This window comes from Myotis daubentonii, chromosome 8, assembly GCF_963259705.1.
Source record: "Myotis daubentonii chromosome 8, mMyoDau2.1, whole genome shotgun sequence".
Taxonomy (NCBI): domain Eukaryota; kingdom Metazoa; phylum Chordata; class Mammalia; order Chiroptera; family Vespertilionidae; genus Myotis; species Myotis daubentonii.
Window position 1 is genome coordinate 6,807,711 of NC_081847.1, and position 18,749 is coordinate 6,826,459.

General features: G+C 45.8%; 1 protein-coding gene across 10 annotated transcripts in view; it reads left to right on the forward strand.

Moving 5' to 3' along the window:
• Nucleotides 1–18,749, forward strand: part of LOC132239201 (putative serine/threonine-protein phosphatase 4 regulatory subunit 1-like) — an 83,141-nt gene that overhangs the window by 57,073 nt on the left and 7,319 nt on the right. For 7 of the 10 annotated variants that reach the window (XR_009453997.1, XR_009453996.1, XR_009453998.1 and 4 more), the window contains exons 7-16: nucleotides 4,121–4,228; nucleotides 5,024–5,089; nucleotides 7,214–7,372; nucleotides 7,869–8,053; nucleotides 9,100–9,542; nucleotides 11,478–11,671; nucleotides 14,787–14,882; nucleotides 15,713–15,898; nucleotides 16,137–16,298; nucleotides 17,139–17,239. Coding sequence is in view for 7 of the 10 variants with exons in the window: in XM_059705197.1 (XP_059561180.1) it covers nucleotides 4,121–4,228; nucleotides 5,024–5,089; nucleotides 7,214–7,372; nucleotides 7,869–8,053; nucleotides 9,100–9,542; nucleotides 11,478–11,671; nucleotides 14,787–14,882; nucleotides 15,713–15,898; nucleotides 16,137–16,298; nucleotides 17,139–17,239 (1,700 nt within the window). In the remaining 3 variants the exon portion in view is untranslated. The remainder of the gene's footprint in view (nucleotides 1–4,120; nucleotides 4,229–5,023; nucleotides 5,090–7,213; nucleotides 7,373–7,868; nucleotides 8,054–9,099; nucleotides 9,543–11,477; nucleotides 11,672–14,786; nucleotides 14,883–15,712; nucleotides 15,899–16,136; nucleotides 16,299–17,138; nucleotides 17,240–18,749) is intronic. The other 3 variants (XM_059705201.1, XM_059705199.1, XM_059705198.1) reach the window with 3 other exon arrangements.

Here is an 18,749-nt window from a genome sequence, read left to right on the forward strand (position 1 = left end):
CTCCTTTTAAATCCTTACCTGGTGGTTGAGACACTTGGATCATCTTAGTGTTGATAATGTAAAGTTCCCATTAACTGCTTTAAAAAAATGATGAATCACTTTTTACTATCAATACATAGGAAGTTATTTTTAATTGAACACTAAACAGTATAAATGACACACTGCAGGGGCTCTGGATTCCGTTTTATTTCTCCAAGGTGGTTTTTTATGTAGTAAGCAGTTATCTTGTCTGATCTCCAGCTCCCAACTGTCTCCTCTGAGCAGCACTAAACTCTCTGCTCAGTTTGTTTAGTTTCTTGCTGCTGCTTTTTTGCCGGTTCCTCTGGGAACTACATGTGTAGTTTAGTAGTCAGCCACAGAACTTACTTGCAGATCTTTCCCATTGCAGTTCACCTTTAAATGGTAGCCTCCCCTCCATTTTCTGCCTTTTGGTTGCTTTCCAATGTTTATTTTGTTGTTTTTTTTTTAATGTTTTTTTCTTTCTTTATGGTTCTGTAATTGTTACCTGCAAGAATTTTATGTCTGACCAACCTACTGTGTTATTACCAGAAGTCTTGATTTTTTTTCTAGTTTTCATTTCTTTGATTAATTTTCCTATCTTTTCATTCATTATGGCCTTGTTTTCATTTTAGTCCTTGTGTGTTTTTATAATAGCTGTTTTCAAGTCCTTTTCATGTCAGCTAGTTCTAACATCTGGTCTTCGTTGGGTTTGTTTCTACTAACTGATATTTATCATGAATATGGGTCACATTTCCCCATTGTTTCTCATGTCTATGAATCTTTTATTGCCTATAGTATGTTCTTGATGAAACATCCTAGAAATCTGGATTCTGTTATTTTTCTCTGAAGAGTGTTAACTTTATTCTAGCAAACAGTTTAGATTCTGTTTCCCCTGCAGCATTCAGCAGCTGAAACTACTTAGTTCCTTTTGCCTTCAGGCTACTGCTTTTCTTTGTGAATCTGACCATCTCCCCTGTGCCTGCACAGAATAGAGTAGGATTTAATCACAGATTTGGGGGGCTTTCCCTTTCTTAGTTCTCTCATTCCTTCTTCCCAAGATTTCTAACCTCATGTGTCAGCTGCTTTGGCAACTTCGGTCTCTGTTCTCTGACTTATTAAACCAGTTATACTGTAGTTTTTGCTTGAGGTCCAGCTACTCTGCATAACTATGCAGAATGAGGATGCCCCAGGCAAAAAAAGCAACAGCAATGCACATCTTACCCAGGATGGTTCCCTTCTCTCAGGGGTCTGCTCTCCTTTAGTTTCCACCAACATTTGATCACTCTCCAGTGCCTACAGGTCACTTTTTGTACTGTGTCCAGCTACTACTATATGTCCCTCCTCACCACTATTTGGTTTTGGTCACATTACTTAACCTCTTTGAGTGTTAATTTCCTCATTTGGAAAAATGAGGCTAAATAATACCTTGTCATAGGGTTTGGGGAAGGTAAAACGAGTTATTGCACATAAATTGTTCACTTTTGTGTTGGGAACACAGTGGGTCCCTCTGATGGTAACCCTTGAGCTTTAGACAAATGCTTATATGAGTAAAACTTGAGAGATATTTAGCCTTTTATTAATCATAGAACTTTACGGAACTCAAAAGAAGGTGTTTTCTGTTTTAACTTCTTTTTTTTTTTAATATATTTTTATTGATTAAGATATTACATATGTGTCCTTGTCCCCACGTTACCCTCTACCCCCCCCGCCCCGCTCATGCCCTCCCCCCCCTCCCCCCCCGTTGTCCGTGTCCATTGGTTAGGCCTATATGCCTGCATGTAAGTCCTTTGGTTGATCTTTCCCCCTTTCCCCCACCCTCCCCTACCCTCCCTCCAAAGCCCGACAGTCCAATCAATGCCTCTCCGTCTCTGGATCAGTCCTTGTTCATCAGTTTATGTTGTTCATTATATTCCACAAATGAGTGAGATCATGTGGTATTTATCCGCTCTCCAGTTCCATCCATGCTGTGGCAAATGGTAAGAGTTCCTTTTTCTTCTTCCTCTTCTTAAAGAATACCTTTCAGCATTTCATATAATGCTGGTTTGGTGGTGATGAACTCCTTTAGCTTTTTCTTATCCGTGAAGCTCTTTATCTGACCTTCTATTCTGAATGATAGCTTTGCTGGATAAAGTAATCTTGGTTGCAGGTTCTTGCTATTCATCACTTTGAATATTTCTTGCCACTCTCTTCTGGCCTGCATGGTTTCTGTTGAGAAATCAGCTGACAGTCGTATGGGTACTCCCTTGTAGGTAACTGACTGTCTTTCTCTTGCTGCTTTTAAGATTCTCTCTTTGTCTTTTGCTCTTGGCATTTTAATTATGATGTGTCTTGGTGTGGTCCTCTTTGGATTCCTTTTGCTTGGGGTTCTCTGCGCTTTCTGGACTTGTAAGTCTATTTCTTTCACCAGGTGGGGGAAGTTTTCTGTCATTATTTCTTCAAATAGGTTTTCAATATCTTGCCCTCTCTCTTCTTCTGGTACCCCTATAATTCTGATGTTGGTACGCTTGAAGTTGTCCCAGAGGCTCCTTACACTATCTTCATATTTTTGGAATCTCTTTTCTTTTTTCTTTTTCAGTTGGGTATTTTTTGTTTCTTTGTATTTCAAATCTTTGACTTGATTCTTGGGATCCTCTTGTCTGCTGTTGGATCTCTGTAAATTATTCTTTATTTCAGTCAGTGTATGCTTAATTTCTAGTTGGTCCTTTTTCATGTCCTCCATGGTCTCACTATACTTATTGAGGGACTCATTAAATTTATCGGCGGTTTCCATAAAATTCTTGAAAAACCTTATAAACGTGGCCTTGAACTCTATATCCCGTCGTTTGCTTTCCTCCGTTTCTGCCATTTGTGACCTGTTTCTTTGTCTCCGCATTTTGGCTGCTTCCCTGTGTTGATAGAATGGCTTTGTGTGCTAGGTGTCCTGTAGGGCCCAGTGGCTCAGCCTCCCCAGTTACCTGAGGTGGACACTCTTGGTGCACCCCCTTGTGGGCTTTGTGCACAGTCTTGTTGTAGCTATGCCTTGGTTGTTGTAGGCTCACTGGGAGGAATTGACCTCCAGGCCAATTGGCAGTGAGAATCAGCTGTGTCTGCAGTGGGAGAACTTCTGTGCTGAAGACACCCTTCTGGGGCAAGACTTGCTTCAGTGGGGCTTTGGTGCTCACTGAGACTGCACCCTGAGTGTGTCCCTTATGGATCTGAGGAGTTGTGATCTGGATGGTCCCCCTCTGACCACTGGGTACAGTGGCTCTTGGATCTAAGGAGGTGCTAATTTAGCCTCTGCCTGAGGTTACACAGCAGGAACTACGAAGAGAACTGCAGATTCCCCTTCCTTTTTTTTGGAGTTTGGAAGTGCCCTGATGCTGCTCAGCTGTGTAGCAATGCAAGCCGCTGTGGGGCCTTGGGCCTTCTCTTGGAAGCTCTGGGTCTATCTGGCCAGGCTGCGGTTAGGTAATTACAGGTTGCAAATGGCTGGGGCATTCATATGCAAAAGCCTCTGCCACAGCCTGGGCGGGGCGGGGTCTCAAGGAATCAAAGGGCGGAGGAAGCAGCTATGGCGGAGCCTCAGCCCCGCCCTAAGGAGTCTCGAGTCCCAGTGTCCCGGCAATGGCTGCAAGCACCTCTGAGGGAAAGCTGCCCTCAAGCTCGCCCGCTGCCAGAGAGACCAGTTTCTCCCCGTATGAGTCCTGGGTCCCCAGAGACTTCCTGGAGCTGGATTTCAGAGCCGTCGGGAGCTTGTGTCTCCCTCCGGATTCAAAAAGACAGCCGCGTCCTCAGGTGCCAGACCCTTTCTGCGTGCGAGCCTCCGTACCTCTGCACTCCACCTCCGCAGCTCCTCTGGCTCTCAGTGTGCTTTTCTTTCCTTCTAGTTGTAGAATTTACACTCAGCCAGCTCTCCTGTAGTTCTGGATGAGTCCAGCTTGTGTTTTTGATGCATTTATCAATTGTTGTGGGAAGCAGCATTTTCCCGATGTTTATCTATGCCGCCATCTTAGTTTCTCCCCTGTTTTAACTTCTTGGTTATTTTGGTAATATTTTGAATACTAGTTTTTGGAACCTAAGTTGTGATGTGCAACACATAAGCTTTGGTATTTGAAGTGACTGATTTTCTTACTTTTTATAGATCATCTGCAAACTGGCTTCAGTGCTGAGCAAGAGCACAGTGGAACGCCTGCTGCTCCCTCGATTCTGTGAATTATGTGGTGATGGGAAGCTCTTTCAAGTTCGAAAGGTGAGCACATATTAGTTTCAAAACTTGAAAAATTCAAAACGTTAAAAAATTCAAAATCCATGCTTGTAAAGTTTCTGGACTTCCTCAGTAGACATGGTCTGGAAGGAAAACATGGCCAGTGTGAACTGTGTGAGGAAAACATCTGAACTGCGTTGCCAGTTTTTACTGCAATTAGGGAATGCAGAGCACCGGGGCGATTAGATTGTGTCTGAGTACGCCTGTTGTTCGCCTGTTGTTCTCAGGAGCAGGGAAGTCTGAGGGGACCTTGCTGACAGTGACCCATAGCCTTTGCCTCGGCGAGCAGAGCCTTTCATTTTCTTGGGTGACTTGCCCTACCTTCCAACTCCTATCCTACCCCGCCCTCTTCCCTTTTCATCGCTTGTCACTTGGTTGTCAAATTCTTCCTTTTGAAGCCAATGCTCCCCTCCCTGAACAGCCTCATCTTCCCTCTGGTCTCTCCTCATGACTCATCAACAAGAAGATCGGTCTCATTTGGTCTTATTTACCATGCGGAGAATATGAAGGGTCTCTTTTGCTCTCTCCTAACCAAATGCATTATGTATTGAGATCAATTAGGAGCCAGAAAGTGCTAGAATTTGGTACTCTGTTGTAAATCTTCAGTTTCCAATGCATCGTAGGCACCTGGGCGGTGCTATTTGGGCGATGGGCTTAGTGAGTGCTTGTTAGCTGCCTCACTAGAGGAGTAATTGCTCTCAAGGTCCCTGCTTGTTAGTCTGCACAATTTGTTAAAACAAAAAAGATGAGAATAATGGGTATGCCTTTTGCCTTTTTAAGGTATGTGCTACAAATTTTGGTGATATTTGTCACGCCGTTGGACAAGAAGCAACTGAGAAATTTTTGGTACGTGAAGTTTTGCCAATTGTAATTGCTGATGCACTTGTTAAGGCGCTTTTAAAATCCATCATAGTTTTGTGTCTATGAGTCTTTTTCTTTGGAATGGCAGCTTAATTTTGCATTCATCAATTTCAAATTTCTTGACTTCTGAAGCTAATGTTTTTCATAAGCACAAGGCAGCTGGTCTGTGGAACAGCGTGGAAGCACCCCTTCCTCCTTCCTGTGGGCCTCTTCTGTTCCTCCTCCCTGCTCTTTCTCGAATGTTGCTCTACCACCTCACTCCTCAGCTTCAAAACCCATGGGATTGTTTCTTGGTTTCCATGGTAACATCCAGACCCTTCTTGGCCTTTCAGGTCCCTTTACAAGTAGCTTTCCTGCCTTACCTCCAGTCACCTTCCTCAGGCCTGAACACTGCCCTGGCCTGGGTGCTGCTCCCCCTGGGCCACGCATCTGAGTCATGGGGAGGGCAGGAGCGGGGAGGGCCCAAGGGTTCATATTTTTTATAAATTCCCTCACGGTTCTGAGACACAGTGGGGTAAAGCGCCGCTTCATGAGCCAGCCAGTGACTCTTCTGCTTGTTACTGCCCCTCTTCCAGCATCGTCCCTACCCGGTGGGACCCTGCTCCCAGGGCAGAGGGCAGACCCAGCTTGAATATGCATATGTCTCAGCCAGGCCCTTTCTGGCCTAGACTCACCTGCCCCCCCCCCCCCCCCCCCCCGTGTCAGAGCGTTCATTCCTCCCTTTTCAGCACCCCCAGGACAATGAGTTCCGAGGACTTATGTGTCCCTCTCCACACCCATTCTGGGCTGGCTGGTTCAGGATCTTCACCCTATCACGTTCGCCCTTCTTGCTTCCAGGTGCCTGCCTAGGCCCTGGCCCCTGGAGAATGCTGCGCAGCACATGCTTGCCTCTGTATTTGACAGGATATACTAACTAAGAGTTGAAACTTCACCTCAGAAAGTATAATCTTTAAATTGATTTGTAAATTTAAGTTCAGAAGCTCATTTTATTTTATTTAAAGTATAAGCCATGTCTCCCTGGCCAGTGTGGCTCAGTTGGTTGAGTGTCATCCCATACATTCAATTCCCCTGGGAGATCAGGACACATGCCCAGGTTGTGGGTTTGGTCCCTGGTTGGAGTGTGTATGGAAGGCAACGGATCAGTATTTCTCACATCAATGTTTCTCTCCCTCTCCCTCTCCCTTCCTCTCTCTCTAAAATAAATAAAAACACATTTAAAAAAGTATAAGCCATGCCAACATAGTTCTGACCCCAAAATAATTCTTCGTGGGCTGTCGCTTTGAGTCCATAGGGAGTGTTGCCCTGCACTTGGTGTGTCTGAGTGAAGCAGCGCACTCATCTTCCAGAGGCAGGTATTTCTGGGCTCGCTTATGCCCGTTGTGGAGCTTTTTGCGGATTGTTTTATGTTGAGATATTAAAAACAAATCGTATTTTTAGACAGGATCGGCACGTTCAGGATGGTATGGCTATAGACCAAAGCCTTATTTTTAAAGGCAAAATTTTAAAAGAGGATATAATCATGACCTTCATACAGATATAAAATGAAGATGTGTCAGTGGTTTTATTAAACTCATGTGTTGATGAGGGAACCAGTAAGATACGACAAGTGGTTTCAAGGAAAAGTTGAAGTGTCACACATGGCCAGACCCTGGAACCCTGAAGTGACCTTACAAACTGGTCGTATCCAGGGAGGTAAGGTTTGCATGTCTCTGGACAGTTTTTAACAATTTACCTTCTATCACTAAATACCTCAGTCAGAGACCATGTGCCTGGATGGGTGAGCTTGTTGGGATAGCCACTGAATTTCAAAGTCATTCCTAGTATTTCTCTATAATCACATATCGAAGATCACTTGTTCTGCCTCTGGATTTTTTTCCTCCATTACCTTGTTAAATTTAACAAGTCCTTTACTGGAATTAAGAGGTAAAGGAAATGTTGCTTTATTCTGCTTGTCATAACTTCTATTGGTTTCAAATGATTCCTTTTAGATTAGTATATATTTCATTTTTCTTTGTCATTAATTTATGGAGATGCCTTAGCTGCATCAATAAAACAGGCTCTCTGGGTAACCAGATTTACTGAGTAGCATGATTTTATTTGCTTTGGTAGATCCCAAAGTTCTTTGAGCTCTGCTCAGATAATGTGTGGGGGATGCGAAAGGCCTGTGCGGAGTGCTTCATGGCGGTGTCCTACAACACATCCCCCGCGGTGCGCAGAGCCCAGCTGTCCCCGCTCTTCATCCGCCTGGTCAGCGACCCCTGTCGATGGGTAAGCATGGGCCTTGTCTTGGCATCTGGACTTGTGACTTTTCAGTCATTGATTGTCACATTTAGACCTTGTGAGGCTTAGGGCACCTGAAATCTCAAAAGTTTTGGTGATGTTAAGAAAGTGCTCCCACTGTCACATTATATTGAACAAATCTCATAGAAATGAGAACTGAGAAGGGAAAGAGCAGAACTGTGAATTGTTACTTCTGTTCTGAGCTTAACTATGCTGCAATGATTAAGAAGGTCTGTTCAGATGCTTTATAAAGTCCAGAATTATTTGATGTGGGATTAATTGCCTGGAAGGTTAAAAACTACATGATAGTGCCAAATTTTTCCTTATTTTCTGTTGCAAATTGTTTGTTTGGAATTTAAGGAAAGCAGTAAATCTGCTCAGGCATACTTTGGCAGACAGTGAGTGGCCTGGTGATCTGCCCCCGCTCAGCCTGAAGTCAGACCTCGCAAGTGCCACATTCATGCGCTGTTCTTTCTGGTTTCAGGTACGCCAGGCTGCCTTTCAGTCCCTGGGCCCCTTCATTTCCACCTTTGCAAACCCCTCCAGGGCTGGCCTCTATATTCGAGAGGATGGCACCCTGAGCATCAGGTCATCAGCTCAGAGTGCGGGGTCCAGCTTCATGTGCAGGTCAGCTGGTGCCCGCAACTGTGTTGACGCCACCTCAGCCTGGTAAGCTCCAACCCAATAATTACTAGGATCCTGCTTCACCTTAAGCGTCCACCTAAAATTCTAGCAATTATCTCCTCTGGAGTTTCAGTAACAGTGACCTTCTGGGCAAGATGGAATATTAGAGCTTTAATTATGTAAAGAAGGAAAAAGTAATTGCAATAATGGTTTTGAAACATGACTACTGGGTTATAAATAATGAAGCTACTGTGTCTCCTAAATTTAGATAAAATATTCATTGAGAGCAGTGATTAAATAACCTATAAAGAAAATTTTCTCTTACTTTTTGATTAATGAAGTTCTTTGGATAATGTACATGGGAAAAATGTACTTTTGTGCCATAGAATATTACATGCCCATAACGGTGAGATTCCTGACCCACTATCAGTAGACTCTATACTGTTTTTCTAGTAAATTCTAGTGATTGATCTTGGATTTGTTAAATGTCTTTTCTCCAAGGATGGTGGGTGCATACTAACAAATCATTGGAGATAATAACAGGAGTCTCTCCATTGGTAACATTACACGGAGTGAGAGCAGGTAGTTCACATCCCAGTACCCATTCTTTGTGAGATGGGTCACCCTCCTCCACCAAGACTCAAGGAGTCCCTGCTGTAAGGCCTGGGGCAGGGCTTCCTCATCTAGACTTTCCAGTGGTTAACCACCAGCCAGCACTTGCCCACTTCAGCCTGGTTCATTTTCTCATGCCTGCCCCCTGGTGGAGGTCCTAAGAAGCAGTGAGCGCAGGTCTTGCTTCTGAAGGTGTGCCAGCAGAAGCTGGGCTCTTCCCCACCGGCGTATACGTGTAGTGGAGGGATTGGCTGCGGTTGCATGTGGCATTTTCAGTGAACATCATTCTTGCAGTGGGGCAGAGGGGACTGCTTGGACATCTCATCCTCTTGTGACACTGTTATCTTCTGGGAGACACAGCAGGCTCAGCGGCCAGGTCAGGAGGACCGGGCTTGTGAGCATGTGGATCCTGTGTTTGCCTACTTCACTTTCAATCTATTACTTGGTGCTAAAAGTTTGCCTTCCTCAATTTAACCCAGTTCAACACAGCCAGGGCAGATAGAGCCACATCCACCCATGGGAGGCCCATCAGGGGACACCAGTGGTTTCCTGCACATCAAGAGCTCCTGTGATGGCCCGATGGAAAACCCAATGGAGGACTCCGGCCTGACTGGAGCTGAGGTGACCAGTGCCTTCTCGAAGCTCCCTGATATTAACAACCTCCCCATCAGCAGTCAGCCTGCACCTGATTCCTGGGCCTGCCCAGGGAGTCCCGAGGATGCATTCGGTAATTTCCTTTATTGGCGAACTCCTCTCCCTGACATAAGCCAGGACTTGGAGCTGCTTCTGAGTGCGGCCGGGCCGCAGGAAGAAGACCGCTGCAGGTCTGAGCCTGTGTGTGGCAGCTCTGTGGCCAGGCGTGAGATTCAGAAAGTCCTCGACAGTTTGCGGGAGCACGTGATGAGCGATCCAGATGTTCAAGGTCAGTGTTGTCCACAGTGAAAGGGGAGACGGCTGGCGTATTTCTGGGGGGTGCGTCACATGGGCCTGTGTCTTGTTGCATTGTGCATGTACTTATCTTTGGTGACATTGTACACACATCTCACTACAGCCAGAACCTCAGCATCTCCCTGCAGGTAGCGCAGGGGTCCTGCCTCCTTGCAAGCAGCGTGCAGGTCTGACGTCAGTTCTAACAGGAGCGAGAGCTCTTGGGCATATCTGTAGCAGTGGGGATTTTATTAGCTCCTCGGCCACTTTTACATCCTTTGCTGTGTTATAATGCCTTCTAGTTATGAACAGCTATGGCTGCTGCTCCTCTTGGGGCGTTAACTCAGTCCTTAGCTAAACTTTGAGGTCTGTCTCAGCAAGGAAAAGGACAGCTTCTTCTTTGGGGTACTTTTCATTTTATGACTAGTACTCCCACTGAGCGCCGGATCAGGGAGCCAGGCCCTGCAATCCATATCCATTATCACGCCTCTTCTTTCTTGAAACATTGCTATATTTGTATTCTTCCTTGAGTTGGGGAAATTGGAAAAAACAACACTTGCTGCTGTTGCCGGGCAAAGATTTGTGACGCTTTCGGGAAAGGAAATGTGAAAATCCAGTTAGCCCTATGATTATTCTTTGTCTTTAAATTGATAAAGGAAATTAAGTCAGTGTTTGCTAAAGGAATGAGCACATGTTACATATCACTTCTAATAGCCGTAGACAGAAGTCTGCATTTGGAAAACGTATTTCTAAAACTCCATTAAACTCCGTGCTGGGACCTGGCTGGGTACTGGGGCAGCAGTGAGGACACTTGAGGCCCTCATGGTCAGGTGGAAGGGACTGTAAACAACCTCCTTCCATGGCAGGGGCTGGGCCAGGAGTTTAGGGCAGGAAGCTGGTTATTCTTGGGGACAGAGGAAATGTCTGGGAGGAGACCTTGCAGAGCAGTTGACATTTAACAAGGGCTTTAAAGGGCGGCTAGGAATCCACCATACAGAGAAGTTGAGTGATGAGTCTCTAGGTTCCTTCAGGTCCCTGGAATTATTTTGTAAAATCTTACATGTACATGCATACTTAATTTCTTTATAAAAAGGACCCACAAGCTGCTTTAGTGCACAGAGGGATCTGTGACCCCCCAAAATTCAGAAATAAGCGGCACCTTAGGTATTTGTAATTGGAGATGTGGCTCGGGCCATGGGGAGGGCCTGGTGGGTGGCACTAAGGATGTGGGTCCTTGTTCTGGGCACAGCAGGGAGCCAGCTACATGCTCTAAGCATTTTAATGAATCTTGGGGTCTGTTGAATTTAACCAGTAGAAAACAGAATGTAGGAAGTCTTGTGTGTGCATGTTTTGTGACATGGAAACAATTGTGTTTACAGAAAGGTATGTGGATATGTCATCTTGACTGTTATGGGATCTCAAATAGTCATGCTGTGGACAGAAAGCATGAGCCGAGCAGGGTGAGCAGGACCTTGCCTCGCGTGTGTGCACATAGCCGATTGATCCTGCACGTGTGTGCGCTTGTGTGCACCTGTGTATGTGTGGCCCTGTGTATGTGTGGCGGGGACGGCAACCACCCTGCTTTATAAATGAGGGTGCAGAACCCCCCTCCCTGAGTCAGTGCGCCTCTCAGACATCGGCATTCAGTAACATTGTATTGTCTTCCTGTGGAAGATGATGGAGTCGAGCTCTGATTTCCCAATTGAGGCACTTCAGGTTCAGATTTGATGCTGTGTGTGTGGCTGATGTTTAGTTGGAGTCGTTAAGGTTAATGGTGGTAAACATCACAGCCTGACTGAGTGCTCATTCTGGGACCCTAGAGCATGGTTATTGTAGGGACAGATGTGGGGAAAGTGAGTGCATGTGTGGTGTGCCCACATCCACAAATCAGATAAAGTTACTGAAATTCTCGAAACTTCTCTCCCTGCAGCTCAAGTTCAGGTGCTATCAGCTGCACTGAGGGCCACACAGCTGGACTCTGTGAGTGAGCCCGAGCACCCGCTGGCAGACAGTCTGAGTGCAGTGTCCCTTTCAGATCGCAGGCCGGCCTCTGACAGCTGGCTGGCTCCGTCGGCCTCATCCCTGCAGAGTGAGCCCTCTGTGGCCAGGATATTACCAAGCACAGTAAGTCTCTGGCCTCTCCCTCAGCCACTGAGGATGTGACAGAAATCTCAAAGCCGCTGTCCCTCTTATTAGTAGGTCCTGGTGGAGATGATAAATGGCAGGTTTAATTTTATTCTTAAGGTCATCTTTTGGATAACTGGACAACCAATCAATCAGGTGATTGATAACCCTGACTCTCCTCCACAGAGACAAGGTGGGGGACCAAAAGGACCTTCCCTCTTCTCCAAAGATGATGAGACCTGCTTCTTGGGGGAGGGGTTAGCCAGATCATGGCTCTGTTTCACTGCCCACCAGCGGTTAGATGTTTGAGTAGGAGTGGAAAGTGAATTCCTACAGCCTCTCTAGGTTGAAGTTGACAGAGGCCTTAGAAGTTGATCACAGCCTTCAACCCTCACCTTAGAGACACTCTCAACACACAGTCACTCCTGCAGTGGCACCAGCACGCTGTGTCTGCTGGAGAGGTTTGGGTGAGCCCACAGACCCCACCTCCCTTCCCTGTAGTCTGGAACCAGCCCTGCGAGACAACTCCCATCCTGGGAGAGCACCTTGTTTCTTAGTTCCATCTCTCCAGAAGCTTCCTAGCTGCTTTTGGTGGGAGGCTCCAGTACCTCCCTAATTCCCACTAAACTTACACTTGGACCACCTAGAGCTGGGGTCCTTCACAGGTCAGGTAAGACTAAAGAACTAAAATTAGGGAGGGGCCCATGATCAGTGTCATGGGCACGTTGGCACCTTCTCATTTTCATGTGCCTTAATGGAGGCCGGAGGCCAGAATACCAGGTGTTTCTCATTTCACATAGTTTGTAACTTGATTTTAGCGATTCTACTAACGTATCACCTCCCTTACCCGCTAGGCCTGCTCCAGTAAAAGCAAGACAAAAGACAAATTTAAATAGCTTAAATATAAAATGTTTAAGAGTTTTGTTAAGGTTACCCCTGATTAGTAAGAAATAAGGTGATATCCTATTTTGCTGGTTTGTTTAGAAAAACAGGCAAGAAAACTCATGTTACCCTTATTGAAATCAGACGTGTTAGGTAGATAGGAACGTGTGGTCATGTTTGTCTTGGTGGGACTGTGACAGTCTTCAGGCTTCCCTGTCATATATGGAAGTGGACAAAAGAAAAAAGAACCAGTTCCTCACCCTGGCCGGTGCTGCTCAGTTGTCAGAGTGTTGGCCCCACACTGAAGGGTCTTGGGTTCAATTTCTGGTCAAGGGTGTGTACCTGGGTTGTGGGTTCACTTCCTGCCCAGGTCAGGGCATGTGGGGAGGCAACCAGTTGATGTGTCTCTTTCACATCAATGTTTCTTTTTCTCCTTCTTCCTCCTTCCCTCTTCCCCCTTCCTCCCTCCTGTCCTCCCTTCTACTCTCTGAAAAAGCAATGGAAAAAATATCCTTAGGTGAGGATTAACAACAAAAAAAGGAATTTGTTCCTCCATGTTGGCCCTTTTGTGAGGAGGGTTTTAAAGGGCCCCTGTCTTTGGTCCTTGGTTTGTGATGTGGAACATCAGGAGTCTTGAATTTGCAGCTTGACTCTTAGGGTCCAGTGGGATCCGTTAGGATGTTTCCAGTTGTAAAATAAGGAAAAGGAAGTGAAAAACGCAAAAAGCTTAACCAGTGAGGGCTGTGTTCTTTCGAACAGTGAACTGGAGAGGAGCGGAGGCTGGGGGCTGGCACCTCATCTCCAAAACTTGACCCTATTCCACGTGTCCACTCTGCCACCTTGGCTCGCCAACTTAGTCCCCAAATGCCCAGTGGGAGGAGGGGCCTCCTTTTTCTGACCTGTCACTTGACTGTGAGGCGGTTTTCTGGGGAAATGACCTCTCAGCAACTCTGGGGGCTGCCTGGACTTGTGGTGGTTACGGAAACCTAAGCTTGGCTCCTGAAATAAGTACCGTACTTACAATTCCAAATGAAGACTTCGGAATAAAATTAATTCCTGAAAGAAGAAAAATGATTTATTATTTATTAATCTATGTGAATTTATTAAGTTGGAGAAATTGAGGTCTTAGGTTATCATACCAAAGCGTTTCTGTTTTATCACGCCCTTTATTAAATAAGCAGTACATTTCAGTGGAGACCTTGGGGATTGAAGGTTCTGGTAGCGTGTCTCAGCCAACAAAGCGTCTATCGGTATATTAATCAACTCTCCTGGATCATATATTGAGCTGATTTGTCAAAACCTATTAAGCTGGCAGGCAGGGTGACATTTCCATGCAAGAAGGGAACCCATGTTATGGTTGGAGCAGAAGGTCAGGCCCATCTCAGTTAACGTTAGTCAATGATCAGAGACCAATATGTCACCATTGAATGTTCTTGCACATCTTAATTGTTAACCTAATGTAAGGGTTCACCAGCAAACATGAAGAGTGTTTGTACATGTGAAAATCCAGAACAGCTCTCCGAGTACACGCTCCTCATCAGTCACATTTTCACTCAGATTAAATGAGGCTACCCAGTGCCTCTCCATCCTCTCAGGCCCAGCACCGACGCACTCTCCAGTTCCTGGGCAGTGCTGGATGTGTGTGCTTCACCGTTTCCTGAAAACCGCACCCTGCTTTCAGGAGTGGTCCATGACTTAAATGTGCAATTGTTCCTTAAGGGCTGTGGGTAACCACACTGGAGGTCCTGGGGCTTGAAGAATGATAAACACGCCTCCAGTTGGTGCATGCCAGCGTTAGCCCGTCTTCTGTAAGGGCCTCAAGCAGGTTTGTTTTTAAAAAATATATTTTTATTGATTTCAGAGTAGAAGGGAGAGGGAAAAGAGATAGAAACATCAGTGATGAGAGAGAATCATTGATTGGCTTCCTCCTGCATGCCCCCTACTGGAGATGGAGTCCACAACCCAGGCATGTGCCCTGACTGGGAATCAAACTGTGACCTCCTGGTTCATAGGTCAACACTCAACTACCAAGCCACACTGGCCTACCCAACATCATATAGAACTATGCAAATGTATTTTTTTTTAACACCTGAGAGAGAGCTTGACCTAAAGGGAAGCTCTGGTCTTGGTTTGCATAAGTCATTCCTGCCATTGAAAGAGGGTTCCATGAAGCGGGCAGTAGGGCAGCTTCCTCCGCAGAGCCAGTTGGTAACATGCCCCGTCCCTTTTGCAGAATCCAGGCGAGCCCTGCCATGGAACCCGTGACCATCTGGGGACCCAGCAGAGGCATGACCCTGTCCCACTTGAGGAGAATAAATCTAAACTACAGGTTTGTTCCTTGAAAAGAAAGCAGCTTAAAACTTTACATTTCTCTGGGAGTTAAATTTAAGAATGAACACTGGAAGCAAATATTTTTCTTCCATCAATATTCATGACATATCTTAGTTTACAATCTGTGGTGCTAATATTTCCTCTCATGTAAAAAAAAATAGTAAACTCCAAAGTAGTGTTTAAAATCTTGTGAGTAATCTAGAATAGTATTTTAAAGTAAATCAAAGAAAAATTTTGACATCTCTATGCTAATATTTAATGTCTGTTTATACAAGTCATTTTGTTTCTTTGTGTGTGAAAAGTTTTTGATGGCTTTTTTTTTTTTTTATCAAACTGTGTTTGGCTTCGTTCTGTCTTGTGGATTGGCTTCTTGTGCCAAGTGAGTTCTCTTAAATGCTTCTAATTTTTGTACCCCACTGCCCTTTACAGAGATAAAGGTAAGTGGGCGCTGTCTCATGAAGGCAGTATTCCGTCAGTTGGAAAGAAGTAGTAATGACTGAGTATAGGGGCTCAGGCCCAATGTGCTGGGGGCAGTTATAAGAAAAGATAGTTTCTATTCTCAAGAGCCATGTGCACCAGACAAACCAACATTCACTGTTCTTTATGACATCAAACATTGGCTGAGTTTAGCAAAGGTGAGTGTGGACATTAACTTCAGTCGAAGTAGAAAACTGAGGGAACAAGAAGTTCACCAACTTGAAGCTTCAGGAAGGCCTCTTGCGTTTTCTGATTTTCTGTTTTTACCTTCAAGTTCCAAACTCCTTGCTTTTTGTGTCTTCTCTTTCTTTCCAGCAAGCATGATGGTTTCCTTTCTCTCCTGTTTCCCAGGATATTATTCCTCAGCCCCTATTGGATGAGTATGTGTCGATGACCGACCCAGCTCGAGCCCAGACTGTCGATAGCGACATAGCCAAGCACTGTGCATACAGCCTCCCAGGTGTAGCGCTTACGCTGGGCAGGCAGAATTGGCACTGCCTGAAGGATACATACGCAACGCTCGCTTCCGACGTGAAGGTAAGAGTCGCACGTGAGCACAAGTGAGTCATCTGACGAGGAAGAGGCAGGAAGCTGCAGCTGGGCTCACGGCCTGAATTTACGTGGTCATGGCTGCCACGTTTACAGATCTCGGAGGAAAGAAAGCTTTAAGTGGGCAACACCTGGCAGCATCAGTTTTACTCCAGAAATAGCCTTCACCTTTTGGTAACATGGCGCTGTGCTTGCTTTCTGTGGCTTCTGTCTGCTGTGCACCCAGTGGAAGGTACGTCGGACCCTGGCCTTCTCCATCCATGAGCTGGCTGTGATTCTCGGGGATCAGTTAACAGCTGCTGACCTGGTACCCATCTTCAATGGATTTTTAAAAGACCTGGACGAAGTACGAATAGGAGTTCTTAAACACCTGTATGATTTCCTAAAGGTAGGAAGAAGGATTAAAGAAACACAAAACAAACCTCCCCTCTTCAAAACAGTTTTTTAAACCCTGCATGTGTAGAGTACCAGAGGAAAAAACAACACAGGTGTTTGGGTTTTTCAGTTCAAACATCCCATCCAAAATCTTACAGTGGGTGTTCTTTTGGCGATGGGTAGATGTTTTTATACCTCTCCTCCTATCTCCCTGCACCTCAGAGGTCCAATTCTGCGAGGGGTGTGGACAGGTAGGCCAGCGTGCTCCCTGAGTCAGTGGGGGTCTTGCCCAGCTCTGAGCCTGGCTGGAATCAAGCTCACTCTGCATGCAGGGCTTTTCTGCAAGACGTTGCTGCTTCCCTGCTTCCCCCGCCCCCCCCCCCCCTAAAGGAATGATGAATGCAAAAATAAGAATTTAAAATGGCCCAGAGAAACGAATTACTTTCATCCCCGAGATGAGCTGCCTGGAAGGGCTTTGGTGCCCAGCTTAGGGTTTCCTGTGGCACAGGAGCCAGCGTGCAGGGCCCACTCCCGGGAAGCAGCCATGGTGCTACCTTGTGAACACACACAGATGGGGCTCCTCGAGGCAGGAGTCCTGCAGGAGTAAGAGCTAGGAGTACTGAGGACACCCAGGTCATGCAGGAGCCCAGGGAGAAGGCTGGAGGCACTCAGGGCTGCATGGTGTCTGTTCACAGCAGCGTCCACACAGCCCCACTGGGTGGTCCAGGCAGCAGGGGAAGGCACAGTTCTTGCTGGTGACAAGTGTATAATCTGAAGTAAAATAAAACAGTATATGTGGGCTCATGTTGAGAGATTATATATTTTTATTTATATATACATTTTTAAAAAATAGTTGCTTCATGAAGACAAGAGGAGAGAATATCTTTATCAGCTTCAAGAATTTGTAGTGACCGATAACAGCAGGAATTGGAGGTTTCGATATGAACTAGCAGAGTAAGTAAAACCTGTGTGGGGCTATGAGAAGGCAATTAGATGGAATAAGTCTTCATTTTCCTACCTTGTAATTGATTTCTAAACTAGCAGTAATAGTGTTCTTTGGGATAAAGAGATTATGTTTTTATTAAGGGATAAACCAAACTCCAAAGCTCTAAGTTACAAATACCTCTGTCTCCGGGGAGACATTCATTTTCAGACGAAGACAGGGCCCGAGTCACTTTGGAATTAAAGTGTTCTGCTGTTCTATAAAGCAATTTATTCGAACCAAATAAAAGATGAATCACCCACTCTTCAGTATTTTCCTATTAATCGGAGCAGTTTTTTGCCAGCGCTTTCTTGAACATTCTGAGTGTAGCCCTCTCTGCAGGGCACAGTGTGGTTTAGGCACTTCAGCTTCCAAAGAACATGACGCTGCAGTGAGAGATATGAAAAGGTCTAGCGCAGATGAGACGATTATTAAATAAAACTGTCCCCCAAGGTGGCTCAGATCTGTACCTCATTTTGTGTGTGAAGGAGTTATTTAATTCCGTCTGTGCCGGCGAAGGGAAAGGGAAAGGTTTTAGCGATTCTAATAGAGTGAAAGCATCACTTTAAATAATTCTCCTTCCCGAGGTGCATAATGTGATTTCCGCAGTATCGAGTGGATTTGTTTGTGGTGGTGGTTGTTTGGGTTTTAGTTTTCACCTTGTCGAGATTTATTTCAGTATCTTTAGTTTTCATTTTCCTTCCTCTCAACTAGAAATCTCTCAAATAATTATCTTCCCTGTAGAAATCCATCAAGCTTTTGCAGCTATTCAGGATATGATTTGGCCGATGCCGGGGGCAAACTAAAAGATTTTCTCTTTGCTGTGATCTTTAATCATTATGCTTAATTTGAGCGATTGAGGTTTTAGTCATTATGCTATGTTCCCAGCCTATGTTCTAAGAGAACAGAGACAAAAATAGGCCCAAGTTTTTCATGAAAGCATTGTGCCCTCTAGCGGCAGTGTGCGGAAACTCCGCCAGGTCCGTCTGGGGGCGGGCTGACCGGCTTTCCAGGGCTGGGGCGGGGGCTGGGAACTGGGTGGGGGGCGGAGAAGGGGACGCGGCTGGGGATGGGGACGGGCTGGCGTGCTTCCCGGGGACGGGGACGGGGTCAAGGGACCGAGGATGGGCTGACCTGCTTCCCGGGGCTGGGTACCGGGGCCAGGGGACCCGGACCCGGACAAGACCGGTTTGGGGATGGAGCTGAGGTGTGGTGTGGCTCGGCTAGCATGGCCAGACAGCATTATCTCTGAGCGCTGTCTCCCATATCTGCCTTGGTTATTGAAGCCAAAGCCACTGATAAGAATTCTGTGCTTCTGTGCCCATGATACTGGTATCATTTTCCTGAAAACAGTGCTTTTTGATATGAAAATATTCACCAGCACTCCTGGCTTCTGGTTCTAACTTCCTTCAATCTCTTTTTCATTTCCTTTTGTTGCCAGTGTGGAAATAATGCCATTTATTTTCATAACCTTCTCCCCAT